This window comes from Tauraco erythrolophus, chromosome 4 (genome assembly GCF_009769465.1).
Source record: "Tauraco erythrolophus isolate bTauEry1 chromosome 4, bTauEry1.pri, whole genome shotgun sequence".
Taxonomy (NCBI): domain Eukaryota; kingdom Metazoa; phylum Chordata; class Aves; order Musophagiformes; family Musophagidae; genus Tauraco; species Tauraco erythrolophus.
Genome location: NC_141468.1, coordinates 88,445,760 through 88,464,571, shown reverse-complemented (window position 1 = coordinate 88,464,571; position 18,812 = coordinate 88,445,760). Strand labels below are relative to the sequence as shown.

Genomic DNA, 18,812 nt, shown 5'->3' with positions numbered 1-18,812 from the left:
GCCCACGGTGGCCCCGCGGGGCCGGGGGTGAGCGCCGGGTGCGGCCCGGCGGCCGTCCCGGGGCTCGGTCAGGTGCGGGGCCGCTGCCCCCCGCCGGCGGCCGGCGCTTCGCTGAGATGCGCCGCTGGAAGCGGCGTATTCCGCTTTATGCAATGTATATATTATAAATAGTATATATAATACTCCGCTGGAAGCTGAGCGTTCCCCCAGCCCAATAGCCCCGCCCCCTGCCCCATAACCCCGCCCCCAGCCCCATAATCCCGCCCCCTCATCCTATAGCCCCGCCCCTAGCCCCATAGTCCCGCCCCATCCCATAAACCCAACCTGCCCCATAACCCCGCCCCTGCCCCATAGCCCCGCCCCCTGCCCCATAACCCCGCCCCCTGCCCCATAACCCCGCCCCCATCCTATAGCCCTGCCCCCTGCCCCATAGCCCCGCCCCATCCCATAACCCCGCCTTCTGCCCCAAGCCCCGCCCACCTTCATGACGTCATCCAGCCGCCGTAGCTGATGCTGATGCTCTTTGCCAGAGCTGGGAATTCAGACCAGGAGTCTCGACTCATGTTCTGTGTTTGTGCTTAGAGGCACCACTTCGTGTAATGCTGCTGAAAGATTTGTGCTTGCAGATCAATATTTTGGGCACCTTTGCTGTTCCGGTCTCTGATTATAGCTCTGTTCTTGGGTGGTGCTCAGCTACTTGCTCAAATACCAGTCGGAGGCAGGTGACTGGCTTGGAAGAGGTCGCCTGTAGGATTTCCTCAGCTTTGGTTTTTAATTCTGCCCTCCAGGTTTGCTTCACTGGTTGCAGTCTACATCATCGGTGGGTTCCTCTACCAGCGCCTTGTGGTGGGAGCAAAGGGCATGGAGCAGTTTCCTCACTTCGCCTTCTGGCAAGATCTGGGCAATTTGGTGGCGGTGAGTGAAAATCCGTGTGTGTTCCCAGCCTGGCCCGTATGTTAGGACAGGAGAAAACGGCATCTGCCTTGTCTTTGTGGACTGTGCCTCTTGGGTAGACCTACCACCTTGAGGCAGAAGAAGAGGATGTCTGTTTTATTTTTCTTGAGCGCTCCATTTTGGAATCCTCACTGAGACCCATTCCCTGCCGCTACCCTGCAACTGCTACACAACAAACTAGAGCAGATGCTTACGAGGGGTTGAGTCTATCCAGGTAGGAACGTTAAGTTGGGAACAGTGAAATGTCCACCTCCGACTCCCTGAAACCTTTCCTCGGTGACCGCAGGCAGAGCCGTTTATCCTCCGTGCTCGTTGCCGCATTCCGTTCATCAGAATGCCCAGAGCTGCCCGAGTTCGGGGGCCCGTCCCAGCTAGCCCAGGGGCAGGCACGCTCCCTTAGGAGAAGGGAGATGCCAGCGGCTGCGTGGCGCGGAGGCTGACGGCGCCGCGGTGTGCTGTGCTTGCAGGACGGCTGCGACCTCGTCTGCCGCTCCAAGCCGCGGAACGCCCCGGCCGCGTACCGTGGGGTGGGCGACGACCAGCTGGGCGAGGAGTCGGAAGAACGGGATGACCACTTGCTGCCGATGTGACGGGCTTTCCACGCGGACTTCATTGCTGCCCCTCTCCCCAGTGCCTCCCAGCCAGCTCTCCTCCTCTCGCTTCCCATTTTCTTTACGCTGTTTGCTTCGCTGACTCTGCTCTGCCAGGTCCCATGGCTGCCTCTGGGTGTGGGCAGCGCTGATCCCTGACGGCATGTCTTAGGAATACAGTGCTGGTTAAGGATTGTTAAAAGGCAGCAGAGCTGCAGGGGGGTGGAAACGCCGAGAGTTGAGCAGAAGACAGTAAGAAAGCAACACGAGTGTTCGGCGCTGAACAGGAATAGATGGATCACAGGAAAAAAGGGCCATGGACGGGGTGCAGAAAGGGGAAGGAAAAGGAGGCCATGGCTTAAGACAGCCATAGGACAGCTATAGGAGAGATCTCTTGCATCCTCCCCCTCATCCCCCCCCCCCAGGGTTTACAGGATCTGTAAGACACTGGAATTATGCTGCTCAATAAAGGGAACGCTTGCTTAGAGAGACATCAAGGCAGAAAGAGACAGGGAGCTGCCACCCAAGCCCTGTGACAAACTCGGCCGCTCGCGTAGCTCGGCGAGCGTCGGCGTTGTGGGTGAGCTCGTGCTCTCTGCAAGGTCCTTGTCTGGCAGAGGGTTTTCCCGTGAAGCTACCAGAATTTATTTTTTAATAAAAAAGGAACCATAGTAGCCAAGGAGAAGACTGCTGACACAGGAAAAAACGCGTGAGGGACTCTTGCACTCACAGGGACAGCTTTCATAACCCACTGTCCCCTTAAGCACAGTGCAGGTTCCTCTTAAGCCACTGACCCTGTGCAGGTGGTACTCAGCCACCACTCCTGGCTGGGTGAGAGACCTTCTCCAGCAGCCTTGGTGAAAGCAGGTACAGCGGAGCTGGGAGACTGAACGGGAACCTTCAGGAACTTGGCACCTTGCTGCCCAATTGCTTTTTAATGCGAGGGGCTAAACTAAATCCCATTCTGCCCTGTTGTAGACTGGCAGAGAAGTGCCCTCAGTCTCGAGGGCAGAGACTGTGAACAAGCCACTGCAACAGCAGAGCACAGCCCAGGCTCGTGTGTTTTTAATGCTGCCAGACCAGTCAGAACGTCGCGACATTGCGGGACGGTGACACTGAGGCAAAAGGGGTGGCCCTTCTTTCTTGCTGGGTTTAGAGCGAGCAAACAATTCCTGCTTTCTTTGACTTTTGTTACGGTCTCAATCCTTCTCATAACATGGGAAAAACAGGAAGTCACTAAATCTGTTGTTGCTGTTTTTCATGGTGGCGTTTAAGGTCAATTTTTTTTTGTACAAAACACAACTTTCAAAAATAAAATGACCAAAAAACTGGTGAAGTGTTGTGCTGATGTAACAGGAGCTTTCTTTGGTGCCAGAGCATCTTACCTAAAGGTGAAGGATCCGTGGTGTGTGGTGCCTCCTGCTTGAACTACTCCTGCCAGGAATGGATCTCTTCTTGTCAGTACACGTTTTTTGCTGCCACCCTCGTTCAGGGTGTAGGTATCTTTGCAAACTGAAACTTTAAAAGCTCAGGGAGTTATGGATGGGAAAAGTTTCCTACTCTCTGTGTTTTTCTGCAACAATAAAAATGAAAAGTAACTTTTTGATAAAGGCTGTACTTCTCAAACACTGGGTTAATGGAGGGGAGTTAAAAAGGAGCCAGACCTGCAAAGCCTGAACAAGGTTTTTTTTTATTAAGAACATGGAACATGAAATGACAAAGTGAAGCCTTCCCATTTGACTGAAATAAAATCTGGTCCTCAGAAGTAGCTAGTACCAGAGGCAGGCTAGCTGCCTGCCCACCCTGCCAAGGGACAAAGGAGACACAGGAGTGCCATCACACCCAGGCTGCTCGGGATGCAGTGGTTTACGGGCACCTTCCTCTGCCGACGGCCGGTGGAGTCGGAGCTCCCCCTTCACTGCCCCCAAATTCCATCAGACCACACAGCGTCTCGGGGTGGAAGCACGGAGATTCCTTTGCGCCTGTTTTCACTGGAGAAGCCTCGGAAATCTCCTCTCAAAGGAACAAGGATGTCATTAAAGTGAGATTCCAAGAGTCCAGTTAAAACTAGGAAGCTGCTGTCACATTTTGTCCATCTTCCAAGCAGGTTCCCTCCTCTCTTTTTCTAACGTGGGCCAATAAAGTGCCCGTTCCAAAGGTGTCTCATCTCCCTGCCATGCCACCGCAGCTCTCCTGCAACACCGGGTGCTTTCCACACAGAACAGTTATGTTCCACTCCCATGTTCACGTGACACTTCCGAAAACAGAAAAGCTGAGACACCTGCGTTGTAAAATCATCTTGCTTCCAGGCATTTGACTCTCGGGGACACTTACCTCTCCGGCCTTTGTGTAATTCAGGTTTTTTGCCTGTTTGAAGCAAAGGTGCTTCTGGAAGAGAAGAACTCTGCCCAGGTTTTTCACCTTTGACAATCTGGTTAAAAAACTTCAGAATACCACATCTGGTCCTTAAAAAAAAACCCAAACAAAAACAAATCTGAAGGGCCTGAAAGGGACAGACTCAGCCTATAACATGATTCTACCCCTTAGAAAGGTGAAGTAGCATTAAAGGAGTAGTGTTCAGTTGTTGGAGGATGTGGTTTTGTTTTCTTATCAGCTGAGGAAAAGAAATATTTGTTTTATAACACAAATAAGCAACAACAACAAAAAAAAACCAGCCTGAGGCAGGTGATGCAATCCTGCTAGCTTAAACTTTGTCCCATAAGCTCTCCTGAGGATAATGAAGACAGACACAAAAATAATACCAACTGGTAAAAGAACACAAAAAAAAATAAAATCAACAACCAAAACCAAAACCCCAGCCCATTTTCTGAAGAGCCTTGGCGCTTCTGGAGACTGCTTTGGATCTGCAAGTCATGCCCTAGCACAACGGGGAGGCAGGTCCCCTCACGTAAGACAATCCCCTTTCCCCTTGGATTTTCCCATCACCTTCTCATAAATACTCAGGATGACTCCTCCTCTGACTGGTTCAGAGAGGAGCATCTGGAGTGAACAGCTGCTGCAACACTTGGTCTTCACTCTGCACCTCTACAGGAGACAGTAACGCTAAGGCAGCTCCTGTTGCCACGGGCCTTCGAGTTTGGTACGCGTGCTGGAATGGCTATCAAACCCAGCCCATCAACAGCCTAGGTATTTTTTTTTTTTTTTAAGAATGGAGCAGCTGCAGCCCCTTTTGCTCAAATTCTTGTTTGTCCACCTCTGTCCCTTGGGATTTACTAGTTCCCCTTCCTAAATGCCCCAAGCACAGCTGCTCCTAATGTCCATGTGGGGCTGGTTCTTCCCACTCCTCAAGATCTGGCACAGTGAGATGCAAAACTTCAGATCGAGCAGACCTGCTGTAGCAAAAAGGGACGAGGGCAGTTTCCTTCCAAAGTCCGCTAAGACAGAAAGAGGTCCCCTTCCCGTCATTATGTCGCAGTATAGGGGAGAGGCATATTCAAAATCAGGAAGAAATAAAGATGTTTCAAGGCCCCAGGTGGGAGTTTTCCTCCCCCTTGTAGCACCATTAAGAGACCAAGACATGGGCTTGTGCACGGCAGTTTCAATCAGTTGAATTCCTTCTCATTCTTCTTGAATGCAAGACCATAGGGGACTGTCCCATTCTTCCCTGCTCCAGCAGGATGCTCCAAAGCTGGCAGCCGCCCTGGGATCAGAGCAAAAGTGAGACCTCTGGCTTCGGAGCTGTTAGGTCTCCTTGAGGACATTGATCTTGGCACAGATCTTGAGAGCTGGCCCCAGCTTGATGTTCATGGCGCTCATGAGGTGTTCCTCCTTCAGAAGCAATAGGGCCTGGCCATCGATTTCCTGTGACCGAAACTCCTCAGCAATCTCCTGGCACCCTGTGAAACCAAAAAAGCAGCACTAAAACAGATGTGCCCTGGGCACTCCCCTTGTTCACAGAACCACGGAATGGTTTGGGTTGGAAGGGACCTCAAAGCTCACCCAGTTCCAGCCCCTCTGCCACGGGCAGGGACACCCTCCACTACATCAGGTTGCCCAAAGCCTCATCCAACCTGGCCTGGAACACTTCCAGGCATGGGGCAGCTACAGCTTCTCTGGGCAACCTGTGCCAGTGCCTCACCACCCTCCCGCTCTTTGGACCTCTGACAGGTCCAGAAAACAAGCTGGGAATCTCACCAGCCTCTCTCCCCACTCCACTCCACTCCACTGGCTGCCTGAGGAGTGCAGCTCATCCATCTGTGTGACCGACTCCACTTCGGAAACATGTACCAAAGTACAATAAAAGCACTCGGCACCACTGACACCACTGTCTTTCCAGAAAAGAGAGCCAACAAATTTCCCCACGCTACTGGATCGCAGGAGAGGATCTTAACTTCACCTTGGAGTGATGCAATGAACTCGTACACTTCCTCCACACTCCAACGACTGGGATTGCTGGACAGGAAGACTGGGTTGATGCCGTGTAGCTCTGGGGTAGGTGGGGCCATGCTAGAGTTTGCCAGGTCCCTCTCTCCATGACTGGCCCTTACTGACAGGGGTCCTGGAGATGTAGGGGACAAAGCTTCATCGTAGCTGGAGTTATCAGAGCCTCGACTCGAGTCTTCCTGGCCCTATAAACCCATAGGAAAGAAAGGAAACAAAAGGTCTTTTGAGAAATTCACAATTACCATCTGCAAAACAAGATGCTGGGGAACAGCAGAAGTTGTCCCAACAGCCTGGGACAACTGTCCTGAGCTGTTGGTCCAGGGGCAGCTGACACAAGAGCTCCCCCGATTCCAGAACAGGGAGGCTTCACTCTCGCCTCCCTTCTCCCCATCCTCCCCCAGTCCATTCCTCTTCCTCACGCCCGCTCTGAAGCTCATTCGATTCTTCTGTAATCTGGTGCAAATCACCCGTGCGGAAGAACGTTAATCAAACGGGAAAAACGAACTGGTTTCTACCACGGCCATCAGCTCATCTCACTCACCGGGACCTCCGGGACACAAACGGGAGTGAGCACCGAGAGACCAGAACCAGCACAACCGCGAATCCACCTTCTGCAGCCGACGAGCGATGCCAAGGGCTCGCTGTGCCACGCGTCACGACTGCGTGACCGCGCGCTTGGCACGTCCCGTGCGACCGCATCCGCTGCCAGAGCGGCACATCCCGCCCCGCAGGGCCGACTGCTCCACACCCAGCTCTGCCTTGGCACGGGCAGGCACGGCCCGGTCCTTACCCTGTGCCGCTTGCCCTGGAGCTTTGTCCGCGCGATTTCAGAGCTGCTGCGCCGCGCTCCCCGGCGGCGCACGCGAGCGTAGTTGGCTTCCTGGAACTCCTTCATCTTCTTTCTCTGCAGCCGAAACTGATGGCTGCAGCTGACGTTGTACCTCAAATCAAGCAGAAGCAGAGCAGCAGTTAAGAAACAGAAACCATCTAAACCTGCTGCTGCTCCTCGCTCTAGATGGAGATGAAACTCCTCTTTCCCATCAAGTTCTGTTCCTCCTCCTTCTAAGACTTCCCTTGGAAGGGACCAGTCCAGACTTCTGACACAAGCAATATTTGGACACCAGATTCTTGATCTAACATCTGAAGGGTCAATTAAGTCATTCCCCTAAGGGAAAAAGACCCGTAACAAGCACTCTGCTCTCAACAGAGACAGCAATGACCAGCCTAACTTCTCCCTAGGCTTTTTCCCCAGTGCTCCCTTGCATCTTTGTCTCATACCGATGCAGCAGACAGCTCCCAGTACGCATTCGTTGTGGAGCCCCAGAACTTCCCCTTTCCCACTTCATTTTGTGAGCAAGTTTCATTCAGAGTCCTAAAGGATCTCTGTGGCCAGTGCGTGTCCTGCGGAGGGAGGATCGGATGAAGTGTTGAACCTCCTGGGGAAGGAGCACATGCCCAGTTCCAGAGAATGTATAGTCAGAGAAAAGGAAGGTTCTGTCTTGCGATTACCTTTTAGCACAGGTCATGGAACAAAACCTCTTGGAGCCACGGAACTGGGTTGCTGGGGCATACTTCCCACAGTATTCACACTTCAGCAAGTTCGCCTTCTTATCAAGCTCTGGTGAGATACGGAGATACACACCAGTTGATGATCTGAACTGAGGCAGGTCACACACTATTCCCCGTTCCACCACTCTTCTGCTGAGCAGACAGATTCCGAGCACTGCGCTCTACTGAATCTACCGAGTGGTTAGCTTGGGGAAGCAGCTGGGGAAAGAGAGGCAGCAGCTCTGCTAGGCAGGGCCCCAGGATATTAGGGGTTAGTTCCCCTTGTCAGCACCATTCCTCTGAACAAGCCCCAAATACATATTCCTCACATCCTACAAGGCTGTGGGGGAGATCTCCATCACTCCACTCTGCTGCGTCCACACATCCTCCACAGCCTTCAGACTCATCAGAGACGGGTACAGTTCAGATTCTCCAGCTTACTACTGACATGGGGTGTGTTAGCTCGTAGGAACAACAACAACAGTATTGTGTTCTGGAACTCAGGCAAAGGAGATCCTGTGTCCATGGCTTGAGTCTCTGAGGAGTCAGCAGGAAGGGATGCAAGTCCATAACGCACAAAGTTAGTAACCAGAGTATCAGAGAGCAGAAGAGGCCTCCTGGTGCTCAAACTCACCCATAGAAGCACTGTCCCCTCCCGGAGAATTGCTGGACAAGTTTTCACTCTGGGCAGAAGGAGCCTCTCCCTGCAGCGGTTTCTCAGGTTCTTTCAGCAGCTGAGAACATCCCACCTGGACAGGAAGAGAAAGAGTTGGGCCCATGAGTAAAGGATTCTCTGCAGCCACCACCCTGTGCGAGCTACATGCCCCTTGTACCTTGTTACAGCTCAGAGGAATCCCTCTGCCTGTGAGGGAAGGAGAGATGCTGAGCAAAGGTATCGCTCCTTCCCGACTCGCGGGCTTGGCGGTTCATTCAAAGATCTCTAAGAACTCTCTGCCTCCAATATCCTGCAATTCCACGGAACCGCGTTTCCCCTTATCTGCTTTAACTTCACTTGCTGCTTGTTCAAAACACAGTGCGTTTTCCCCCCTCACTAAAAACCAGAAGGAAGAACCTTCTTAGAATTGCTGCATAAGTTCTTGCTTTGAGGACTACTTGGAGAGAACAGTTCCCATCATGCTTGTTTTACTGCTTCCAACCCATTCTCTTCCACGCCACCCCTTAACGCCTTGCTTCACCCACAACCCCTCCCTCCTTCCCCTTCCTCTTCACTGCCTGTGTCTCAGGCCAAAAATGCTGACTTGGAACATGAAGAAACTCCTGGCCAAAGATGGAAGCCCAGCGCCCTCCCAGGAGAGCGCTACACCTCCTTTCCCCCAGCAGAAAATCCTTACTGGAAAGGGCTCTGCTCCTTCCTGAATGACAAAGCCCTCAATGATGTGTGTGAGGATCTGGGGTTTGACGATGGCTTGCGGGGGCTTGGAGTCTCCCATCTGACGTGACACCATGGCCAGGTTTGGGGTGGGAGCAGAGGTGGGGGTGACTGATGCTCCTTCACCTGCGGTGGTATTTGGGGTTGCAACGGCAGCAGGATCAGATTTATCTAGAAAGTCAACAGCACGCGAGTCAGCTACCTTTGCTCCATCTCCTTCAAACGGAACACGAGGTCAGAGCTCTCCTTTGTACCTTACCTCCAAGGCCACTCTTCTCCTCCGTGCTTTTGGGGCTGTCGGTCACAGGAGAGGACCTGGCAGGCAGGAGCGCAGCGACTCCGGGCGACTCCTCCTTCTCCTCCTCTGGCTCTGCCTTGCGCTTCACCGCCACGGTCTGCGACTTGCCCTGCGGAGCACAGAAGAACAAACAGAGCCAGTTCCAGTCGGCTCCAAGACGGCCCCGCTCTGAGCCCACCAGTGACACTGGTAGCACCCCTGGGATATTTAAGAAAGGTAAAAAATACTGCGCAGCACCAGCTGGGAGAGACGAGTGTGACAGAAACAGCCCTGCAGACACCAAGGTCAGTGAAGAAGGAGGAAGAGGAGGAGGTGCTCAGGTGCTGGAGCAGAGATTCCCCTGCAGCCCGTGGTGAGGACCATGGTGAGGCAGGCTGACGCCCTGCAGCCCATGGAGGTCCATGGTGGAGCAGAGATCCATGAAGGAGATCCACAGAGCCCGTGGAGGACCCCACGCCAGAGTAGGTGGATGTTCCCAAAGGAGGCTGTGACCCCATGGGAAGCCTGTGCCGGAGCAGACTCCTGGCAGGACCTGTGGCCCCACGGAGAGAAGCCCATGCTGGAGCAGGTTTGCTGCCAGGACTTGTGACCCTGTGGAGGACTCACGCTGGAGCAGTCTGTTGCTGAAGGACTGTACCCATGGAAGGGACCCACGCTGGAGCAGTTCGTGAAGAACTGCAGCCTATGGGAAGAACCCACACTGGAGAAGTTCATGAAGGACTGTGTACCATGGGAAGGACCCCACGCTGCAGCGAAGGAAAAGTGTGAGGAGGAAGGAGCAGCAGAGACAAAACGTTATGAACTGACCTCAACCCCATACCCTGTCCTCCTGCACCGCTCAGGGGAGGAGGCTGAAGACTCAGGAGTGAAGTTGAGCCCATGAAGAAGAGGGGGGGGGGTGTTTTTTAGATTTCTTCTTATTTCTCATTATCTTACTCTGATTAATTGGCAATAAATTAAATTAATTTCCCCAAATCTAGTTTGTTTTCCCTGTGACAGTAATTGGTAAGTGATCTCCCTGTCTTTATCTCGACCCACGAGCTTTTCATCATATTTTTCTCCCCGATCCTGTTGTGAAGGGTGAGTGACAAAGCAGCCAGCCCAGTTCAACCCACCACACTGTTAAACGTGGTGTTTAGTACGTGCTGTGGGCACCTACCTGATCTGGGTCAGGCTCTGAGTCTCACCTGTTCACTTCAAGCAAGCCTCTGAATGATAACGTGGAAGAGAAACACTTGTAGTCGGTAACGCCAAGGGTTGGACTGGAATTATCGTTTGAGAGGAAAAAGTCTCCACATCCCTTTACCTGAAGCCCTTACCCATCCCATCCCACTGCCCTGGGCCTGGGCTGCGAGTGCTGTGCTGGGAATGAGCAAAGACAATCCACAATCCACAGTCCACTCCTTCTCAACAGTGTCACTTACTGGCAGCTGGACAGACTGCATGTAGAACGCTGCCGGCATCTGCGCCACGACCGGAGAGGAGGCTGGGCTCTTCATGTGGGCTGTGCCTTGAACTTGTGCCAAATTCACCCCTGCCGTGAGCGGAGGAGCTTCCTGCGAGGATGCTGGAGCTGAAGATGACGCCGGAGAAGCAGCATGGGCTTGGGAAACCGGCTGGACCACAGCTGACATCCCCCGGGACGTCGGCACCGCTGCGGCGATCTGAGCCAAACCCAGCGCCTGGGCTTGGCCCGAGCCCTGCTGCCGCGTCCCCACCACCTGCACCGGGATGTGCGGCGGCGGCTGCTGCGCTGCGGACATTTTGGCAGGTCCCAGCTGAGGCGGTTTGATAGGGGCGACCAGAGATTTTGACTGAATGGGCACAGGTGACTTGGTGGCCGGCTGGCAAGGACTGTCCTGCTGGAGCTGCACGGGCTGCGGCTGCGACTGCAGCATGGGCTGCACCACCAGGGTCTGAGCCTGCTGCTGGTTTGGAGGTGGAGGCTGCTGCGGTGGAGGCTGAGCTTGCTGCTGCTGCTGGGTCAGAGATGGGGCTTGCTGCTGCTGCTGCTGGGCCAGCTGGAGGTGAGTGGCTGTGTGGAGGAGCTGGGACTGGCGGTGCTGGAACTGCTGCTGGTGGTGAATGGCGATCTGCTGCTGGATCACCACCTGCTTCTGCAGGTGGATCTGCTGCTGCTGCTGGATCAGCGAGTGCGGCTGGATCTGCGTATACGTGGCTGCGGGAACACATGGTGGGAAAAGGAGGGCACACAAGTGAGCAACGGTGCAGCTGGGAACAGCGGCAGCAAAAAGAGGCTGGTGGCCACTGCACTGGCAGGAGTCCTTCAGCTCCACAATGACCAACGGTTTACTGGCAGGGGACACGGGGGACTAAATCCACTTCTCTTGCTCATAGAGAGGGATAACCCCTCGAGATCAGCCTCCGGGAGCAGACAGGCTGGGAAGCGTGCTGGGAAGCCTCTCACCACTGGGCTTTCCAACGGCACTCTCTTGCCAAAGCCCAGTGGGCTCAAGAGGAGGAAAAGGTCTGCGCTTACCTGAACTGATCAGTGTCTGGCTGGGCGCTGGCGTAGCAGTCCTGGTCAGGTTCATGCCCACCGTTTGCTGCCCGCTGTCCGTATCGCCTTTCTTCGTGGCTGCGCTCTCCGTCTCCGTCTGGCTCCCCTGGCTGACGGTGACGGCCTGGGCAGCGGCTACCGGCAACGGCTGAACCACCCCCGTGCCCTTCCTTTGGCAGCTGCCCGCAGCACCCGCTGAGGAGGTCTGGCTCAGTCCCGCTGGGGTCTGGCTCCCAGCGCTTGCCCCCACACCCCCGTTGCCACCTGCTGCCCCCTGACTCAAGTTGAGGGACTGGGCTGCGCTGCCGGAGGCGGCCGGAGCCACTGCCAAGGTCTGACCCGTGCTGGGCGCCTGCGGCAAGCCCGATGCCTGGGAGCTGCCTGGCAGAGCTGCCTTCTGCGCAGAGCTCTGGAGCTGGGCAGTCGTGGCTGGGGTCTGCTGGCTCCTCACGGCCAAGTTCTGCACCTGGAAGCACAAACAGAAAACGGTCCGTTTGTTTCATGGACGTTACTCGCTGAGTCTGGCGGAGAACGTCAGCAACACGCTCCGCTGGGGCGAAGGCGAAGTCCACGCTGAAGGTCTGGCACGGAGAGCTGGCCAACGCCGCGGGGCACACCTCAGGCACGACCCTCCCCAGGAAACACGTTATCCTGAACTCCCTCCTGCCCCATCTCTGATGGAGGTTAAAGATCTCGTGGCGCTTTCCGAACAGCACGTGAGGACACCGCCGTTCTCCGAGGCACGGGACAGCCTTCGGACCTGCCTGCCTGGCCCCTGCGGTTGCAGTACCCAGTGTGGGGTGGCTTTCAAAGCCCTGAGATATCCCTTTAAAGACCAGTCCCTCCTTTGCAATTTTCGTGCTTCCTCCCCCAGCGCAGGGCTTTGCACTCCGCAGCCCAGAGGGCTCCTGGTGGCCTGCAGCCCTTCCCATTTCCCAGCTCCCCTGCACTGTGGTGCTGCCATCCTCCCTATTTACTCCGACTCCACATCCAGTGTTCTCTTCACTTTGATCATGGCTGACTTTCCTTCAAAGGAAGTGCTCCAGCTAAGAAAAATATCAAGTAACTGGAAATACCAAGAACGACTGGGATAATTCAAGGAAAACAGGAACCCGTGGCAGCTCCCTGACTTGGAGAATTACTTATAGATGAATGTAGGAGCTAAGACCTTAGGGCCTGTTCAGTCTTCGGCATCTTTACAACAACAAACCAACTGGATGAAGGAATGCTACCACTGGCAAAGACTCTCCATTGCAAAGAGACTGCAAAACTGGACACAGAACTCAACAATTCTTTTCACACAAGGACAATCGAGAAACGGTGAAGAGGGGATTGATCCAGCCAGTGGCTCACCCCAGGAATTCTAAGCAGAAATGAGCCCATCTCTGGAGGCAAAAAGCAAACGTGAAAAAACAGTGGCCAGAGAGAAGAGAACCTCCTGCCTGCACAGGGACACAGGATGGGGATAAAACAGAGCTCATCTGCTGCACAGGGCCAGCGGGAAACAAAGAGCAGAGCGCGGGGTGACGGCGAGCAGGGGAAGGGGAGGACTCTGGGGGGTGTCACTGACCTGGTCTGTGTCTGCATGGACCCCAGGAGACTGAGCGGGTGGCACCTCCTGCTGGACAGCAGCCACGGCCCCGTTGGGCATCAGGATGAGTTGGGAGGCAAGAGGCACGTTGCGGCCCAAGGTCCGGTTTACCTGCAACAGGTTCCCCAGCTGTGGCTGTCGAAGGAGGGTGAGGTGACGTGGGATGAGAGAAAGACAGACAGACAGACAGCGAGCCACAAGCAAACAGATTACAAAGCAACACCGGGCTGCAACGTCACACAGCGCAAAACCCCCAGCCCTCCCTGCGCTGTGTCACTGAACATAACCCTGAGGAGCAGGAAAATGGGAAGAGTTTCCTTATGGAAACAAGCACTTTCCTATCAACCATGGGTCTGGGCCAACTCCCACAGACTGCCCGAGGCTGGCTAAAAGACTGTGGTATCATTTAATGTTCAGATATTGATCTAGGACTGGTTGAAAACAGTGATAGAAGACATCCATCCAAGACCAGGGTTTCTTGAAAAGAAGGGGATTCCAATCTGTATCTAAAGCCAACTGAGAAGCAGAAAATGGTTTCCAAGTAGGTAACCAAACCCCAGACTGACCACAGTCAAGCCTAATGTTTTCTATTTAGCAGCACTTCAAGCCAATGAAAAGGATGAGATATTTGTTCATGTTGGTTTCTGTTTCTAGACTTACTTGAATTCTGACTTCTGCTCCCAAGCTTAGCAGTGGTAGAACAGAGTCATCTACCACGTATCTGTTCCAGCACTGAATCAGAAGAGTAGCTTTATTTCTGTGAGCTATATTCAAGTTTAAGACATGTATTCCACATTTACATTCCGGTGAGAAGTGCCATGGGATCTTTAACATCCGTGCAGAGCAGAGACAAACATGGTCCTCAACGGCCTCACCAGAGCTACACAATAAAAAGCTCATCTACCCTCAAAAGCTGAGCCCAGAGTCAAGCTTGTGGTTTCAGGGACAAGAGCTTCCCGATCTGAATTTAAAATCTAGGGAATCATCCCTAAAGTTAGAGTTAGTCCAAAGGTGTTGGTAATCCCAAGCAGTGAAACACCGAAGCGGTCAGGAAGCAGGATTCGTGGTCGGGACACATCCCTTACCCGGAGATACATCTGGGCCTGGGACTGGTTGAGAGGTGGTGAGGTGGTGTTCCCGAGGAGCACGGACTGCGTCAGGGTGGTGGCACTGGGCGAGCTCACGCTCTGCGACCGGCTGATCAGCTGGGCAGCCGACGTGGTGGCGAGGTTAATCTTATGAGGGAGAAAAGCCCCAAATCATACAGGAAGAGACAGAGGCAAATTCAAGTACAAATTCACTGACTGCAGTACAGCCAGAACAGACACATCACAGTTTTTCTAGTGGACCGAGAATAAAAAAAAGTTCTTGTCTTAAAGGGTTTGTCTCAGAGGCTACTCAACCTGAACTCGCCAAAGCCCTGGCTGCTAACCTCATCCGTGTGCTGAGCATCACCATGAGCATGCAACTGCAATAACGGATCCAAAAGAAATCCATCGTTTTCTCCGGCCTCTCGAGCAAAGGAAAAAAACCCACAAAGTAATCTCTATGCTACCAACTCATCTACTCTCTGAACAAATCTCGGTTCCTCAATACTCACTACAAAACCATTCCTCTCATTCAACAACTACTCTGCCCAAGAGAAAAAGAGCATTCCCTTTCAAGCTGCTCATGACTCCTTCTTAAAGAGTCCTGATCCTTTTCCAATCCATGACAATATATCCCCAAAGGCTCAGCAAAAAAGATCAGTGTCTACCTTTCCAGCTAGGAAGCCTCTCCCACTCAGAAACCTTCTCTGGTCTCCTCAACCCCCACCAATAACAATAGCACCCCAAATCCCCACAGTTGTCTGCATCTCGTGGGTTCCCAGCATTCCTAGAAGCTGTGTTTCCCTGGCTAACTGCTTTCCTAAGAGACTAAGAGGAGAAGGAACATAGCAGGGGGTGGGATGGAAGCTTTGATACGCAAGTGAAGGAGCAATTACTTACAGAGGCCTGGGTGGTGGTGGTCTGCTGCGGGGCGCTGGTGTTGGGGGAGCTGGCCTGTCTGCTGGCTGCAATTGTAGCCTGCAAGAGACAAAGACAGAGAAATGAGCATACACACCAAACTTTTCAATCCAGCCCAAATATTTGGCTTTGTCAGAACACCTCCTCTCATCATCAGCATCTCTGATTCCCAAGAAAAGGGGCACAAAATAACCACTACAAATCCCTGCCGTGCCCTACAAATCAGGTGCAGCAACTGAGCGAGGTACCTCCTCTTTCCTCATCAGCTCAGTCCTTTGCAACACCCAGTGCACAGTGTGGGACCTCCAGTCCTTCCACCTACGGATGCATACCCTACCATCGCCCCACCTTGTCATGCCACACACTGCAGCCCTCACCCTGATGCTGCAGTCCCCTCTGGTAACACCCAGACGTTCCCCTCAATGTCAGCAACTTGCTGGGTGAGCCAGGCAGTTTAGAGACAACGCAACGAGAGCACTCGAGTGAAAAAGTTGAGATTACAGCACATATAGTTCATGGAGGAAAGGAACTATCACTAGATTTACCTCCCCCCCCTCAAGATCCCATAGAAACTCCACTGCACGAGGTTAGTTGGTTTTATAACTAAGATTCGTGCGAAACTGGTGAGAGGATTCTATTCCTTCCGTGCTGTAAAACCGGAGGTAGGAATTTTGAGAAGAAGTAAATCCTGACTAACAGCCCAGAAGCACAGCTACTGATGGAGGTATTGCTACACGGACAGAACTGTATTCACATCACATATAATCCGTCTTCAACTGATGATAAAGTGTGGTAGGTGAGCAAAGTTGCTAAAGAAAGAAAAATAAATCACTCAACAATTACGCATCGTAAACCATCTCAATTTGTACAAACGTATCTCAGTTAAAGAAACACCCTCCTGGCTGGACAAGATCTACCTCAGATCCCTCTTGCTAGTAATTGGTAAAGAAAATACAGGCTACTAAGCTTCAAGAGATTAAATTCAAAGGATACCACCTAAAGTTTCATGCCCACAAGGCCACGTTTATTCTCAGACAAAGACCAATCCATGGTTCACTTGCTGATTTAACCACCCATTTTTCATTTAAAGAAGGGGCAGGGGCGAGTCACAGGCTGCTGGAGTGCAAGTTTCCTGATGGAGATGCCAAATTTTATCTTCTGCTGCTCTGTATACCTGGAAACCAAATAAATCTTTGCATCGAGCTGCCAGTTCACTGGCTGTTTGCATTAGCTTTAAACAATGTGTGTGTTTAGGAACTCATTGTCTAATCATGGACCAGGAGGACCTTGGTGTACGAGTCTCTGCAAAAACAAAGTATCTCTGAATCTTCCCCAGAGCACAATTCGATTCCTCTCCTTCCTGGCAACCCACCTGCTGGACGGCGGCCAGGCTGTGAAGCTGGGCACTGTTGAGCTGCTGCTGGAGCATAAACTGATGGAAGTACTGGGCTGCATTGGGCTGTCTCTGGAGGGCCTGCAGGGCCTAGAGAAAGAGGAAAACCCAACTGTCAAAAATAACATGCCCTTGAAACGTGCTTAGAGAGAGAAATGAAGAAATTCAGGTCTTCCAGTACCTGGAGGGCCTACAAGAAAGCTGGAGAGGGGCTTTTTACAAGGGCGCGTACTGACAGGACAAGGGGCAATGGATTTAAACTGAAAGAGGGAAGATTTCTATTACATATAAAGAAGAAATTTTTCACTCTGAGGGTGGTGAGGCACTGGCACAGGTTGCCCAGAGAAGCTGTAGCTGCCCCATCCCTGGAAGTGTTCAAGGCCAGGTTGGATGAGGCTTTGGGCAACGTAGTGTAGTGGAGGGTGTCCCTGCCCATGGCAGGGGGGTTGGAACTGGATGATCTTTAAGGTCCCTTCCCACCCAAACCACTCTGTGATTCTATGAAACGACTAACAGCCATGAGATCATCCCTGGACCCTGTGGGAAAAGCAAAAGCCACTAGATGAGCACATCAAAACACGTACTACAGCTACAAATCTGGTGACAGACTGAACCAAAGGTGTATTCCAGAACAGCAGGAAGCACGCTTGCAAGACTTGAATGTAAACTCGAGGAACGCGGGGATGTGCGTGGTCAAGCAGGCAGCCAAGCGTTCCAGTATAGTGTGTACATAGAGGATACCCACTATGTAGAGGAACCAACACCAGGCTAAAATCCATCTGTTGTATCTCAGTACGGATTAAAGCCACGAGGCTGGCCACGGGAGGCACACGAAGCACAGGATCAGGCTACAGGAACTCAACGCTGGGCCTCGCACAAGAACTTCTAACTCTGCAAACACGGCAGTCCTTCCAGCACGCTCCCGCCTTGGCACACACCAGCTCAGAGCAACAGGAAGGGCTCAACCCCCACCCTCCAGCGCCGAACGTGCCATCCCAGAACAGAGGAGCATCTCACCTGCACTGCCTGCCGCTCGTAGAGGGACATCTGCGAGATCTGCGGACGGGTGCTTCCTCCGGAGCCGGAGCTCCCGCTGGTGGAGCCCGAGTTCTGCTCACTTTCGGTCTCCATGGTGACAGGATCCCAGGAGCTCAGTCCGAGACGGGCTCCAGATCTACATCGAGAGAACTGGAAACTAAGTCAGGCTAAAGAAAGAACCGAACCCTATTTTGCTGCATTACACAGCTTTTTTTACTGGAATATCCCAGTACAACTCTCCTTGCACAGCTCTGCTACGTGTCGCAGGGGACTGGGGATGCCGGGGCTCCAAAATAACTCAGAAATTACACTCACAGTATAAATCTTTTATTACCAGTAAGAAATGCCACGCACATTCTCGTATTTTTATTGCCACGCTCCAGTCGGAAGCTACAACATCCTGAGTTCTTAGAAAGGCAGGGGAGTGAAGTGGCAGCTGCAGCTCACTCAGACCATGGTTTGGGTGCAGACCTGCTCACCTCTCTTTCGAGGCTGCTGAACTGAGGCGAATTGCACCGTGCTTCCAGTCTCCCACTGCACTTTGGTAACTTCCAATCCTCTCTTCCTCCAGTCCCACAAGAGGTGTAACTGTACCACAGCTCTGCTGCCCTACTGCAGGGACACAGACTCGGTCCCTCCTTCTCCCAGTTTAACCCCCAGCCCCCGACTCTTTATTTCTCTGATCACACGGACTTTCCAGCTACTTGTTGCTCCTCACAGATCATAACTTGAACATTAGGTCCTGCACGTGGGTCGGGGCAATCCCAAGCACAAGGACAGGCTGGGTGGAGAATGGATTGAGAACAGCACAGAGGAGAAGGACTTGGGGATGCTGGTGCTCACCAGAAGCTCACCATGAGCTGGCACCGTGTGCTGGCAGCCCAGAAAGCCAACCGTGTCCTGGGCTGCATCCAGAGCAGTGTGGGCAGCAGGTCGAGGGAGGGGATTCTGCCCCTCTGCTCTGCTCTCGTGAGACCCCCCTGCAGTGCTGCGTTCAGCTCTGGGGTCCCCAACACAAGAAGGACATGGAGCTGCTCGAGCAGGTCCAGAGGAGGACCACAAAGATGATCCAAGGGCTG

At 53.1% G+C, this 18,812-nt stretch overlaps 1 protein-coding gene across 15 annotated transcripts; it reads right to left on the bottom strand.

Annotated features, from left to right (window-relative positions):
* Positions 1-5,222: 5,222 nt before the first annotated feature.
* Positions 5,223-17,826, bottom strand: PHC1 (polyhomeotic homolog 1). 15 transcript variants are annotated; one of them, XM_086610704.1, is made up of 15 exons: positions 17,713-17,826; positions 16,675-16,785; positions 15,285-15,362; positions 14,729-14,764; positions 14,382-14,531; positions 13,276-13,431; positions 11,685-12,171; positions 10,609-11,363; positions 9,146-9,293; positions 8,849-9,057; positions 8,131-8,245; positions 7,458-7,566; positions 6,739-6,889; positions 5,902-6,133; positions 5,223-5,401 (listed from the first exon to the last, which is right to left on the bottom strand). In XM_086610704.1, the coding sequence occupies exons 1-15, from the start codon at positions 17,824-17,826 to the stop codon at positions 5,247-5,249; spliced, it is 3,006 nt and encodes a 1,001-aa protein (XP_086466830.1). In that variant the 3' UTR covers positions 5,223-5,246. The 15 variants fall into 15 exon arrangements, with proteins under 15 accessions (XP_086466830.1, XP_086466835.1, XP_086466837.1 ...); XM_086610709.1 differs by lacking the exon at positions 14,729-14,764 and having other exon boundaries at positions 10,609-10,700; positions 11,040-11,363; XM_086610711.1 differs by lacking the exon at positions 14,729-14,764 and having other exon boundaries at positions 10,609-10,740; positions 11,107-11,363.
* Between the last annotated feature and the right edge of the window lie 986 nt (positions 17,827-18,812).

Coding starts and splice junctions, on each gene's coding strand:
- PHC1 (XM_086610704.1), bottom strand. CDS start 17,826: ATGGAGACCGAAAGTGAGCAGAACTCGGGCTCCACCAGCGGGAGCTCC. Junction 15,363..16,674: donor GCCTGGCCGCCGTCCAGCAG/GTGGGTTGCCAG, acceptor TGTCTCTTGCAG/GCTACAATTGCAGCCAGCAG. Junction 14,765..15,284: donor CCACCACCACCCAGGCCTCT/GTAAGTAATTGC, acceptor CCGTTATTGCAG/TTGCATGCTCATGGTGATGC.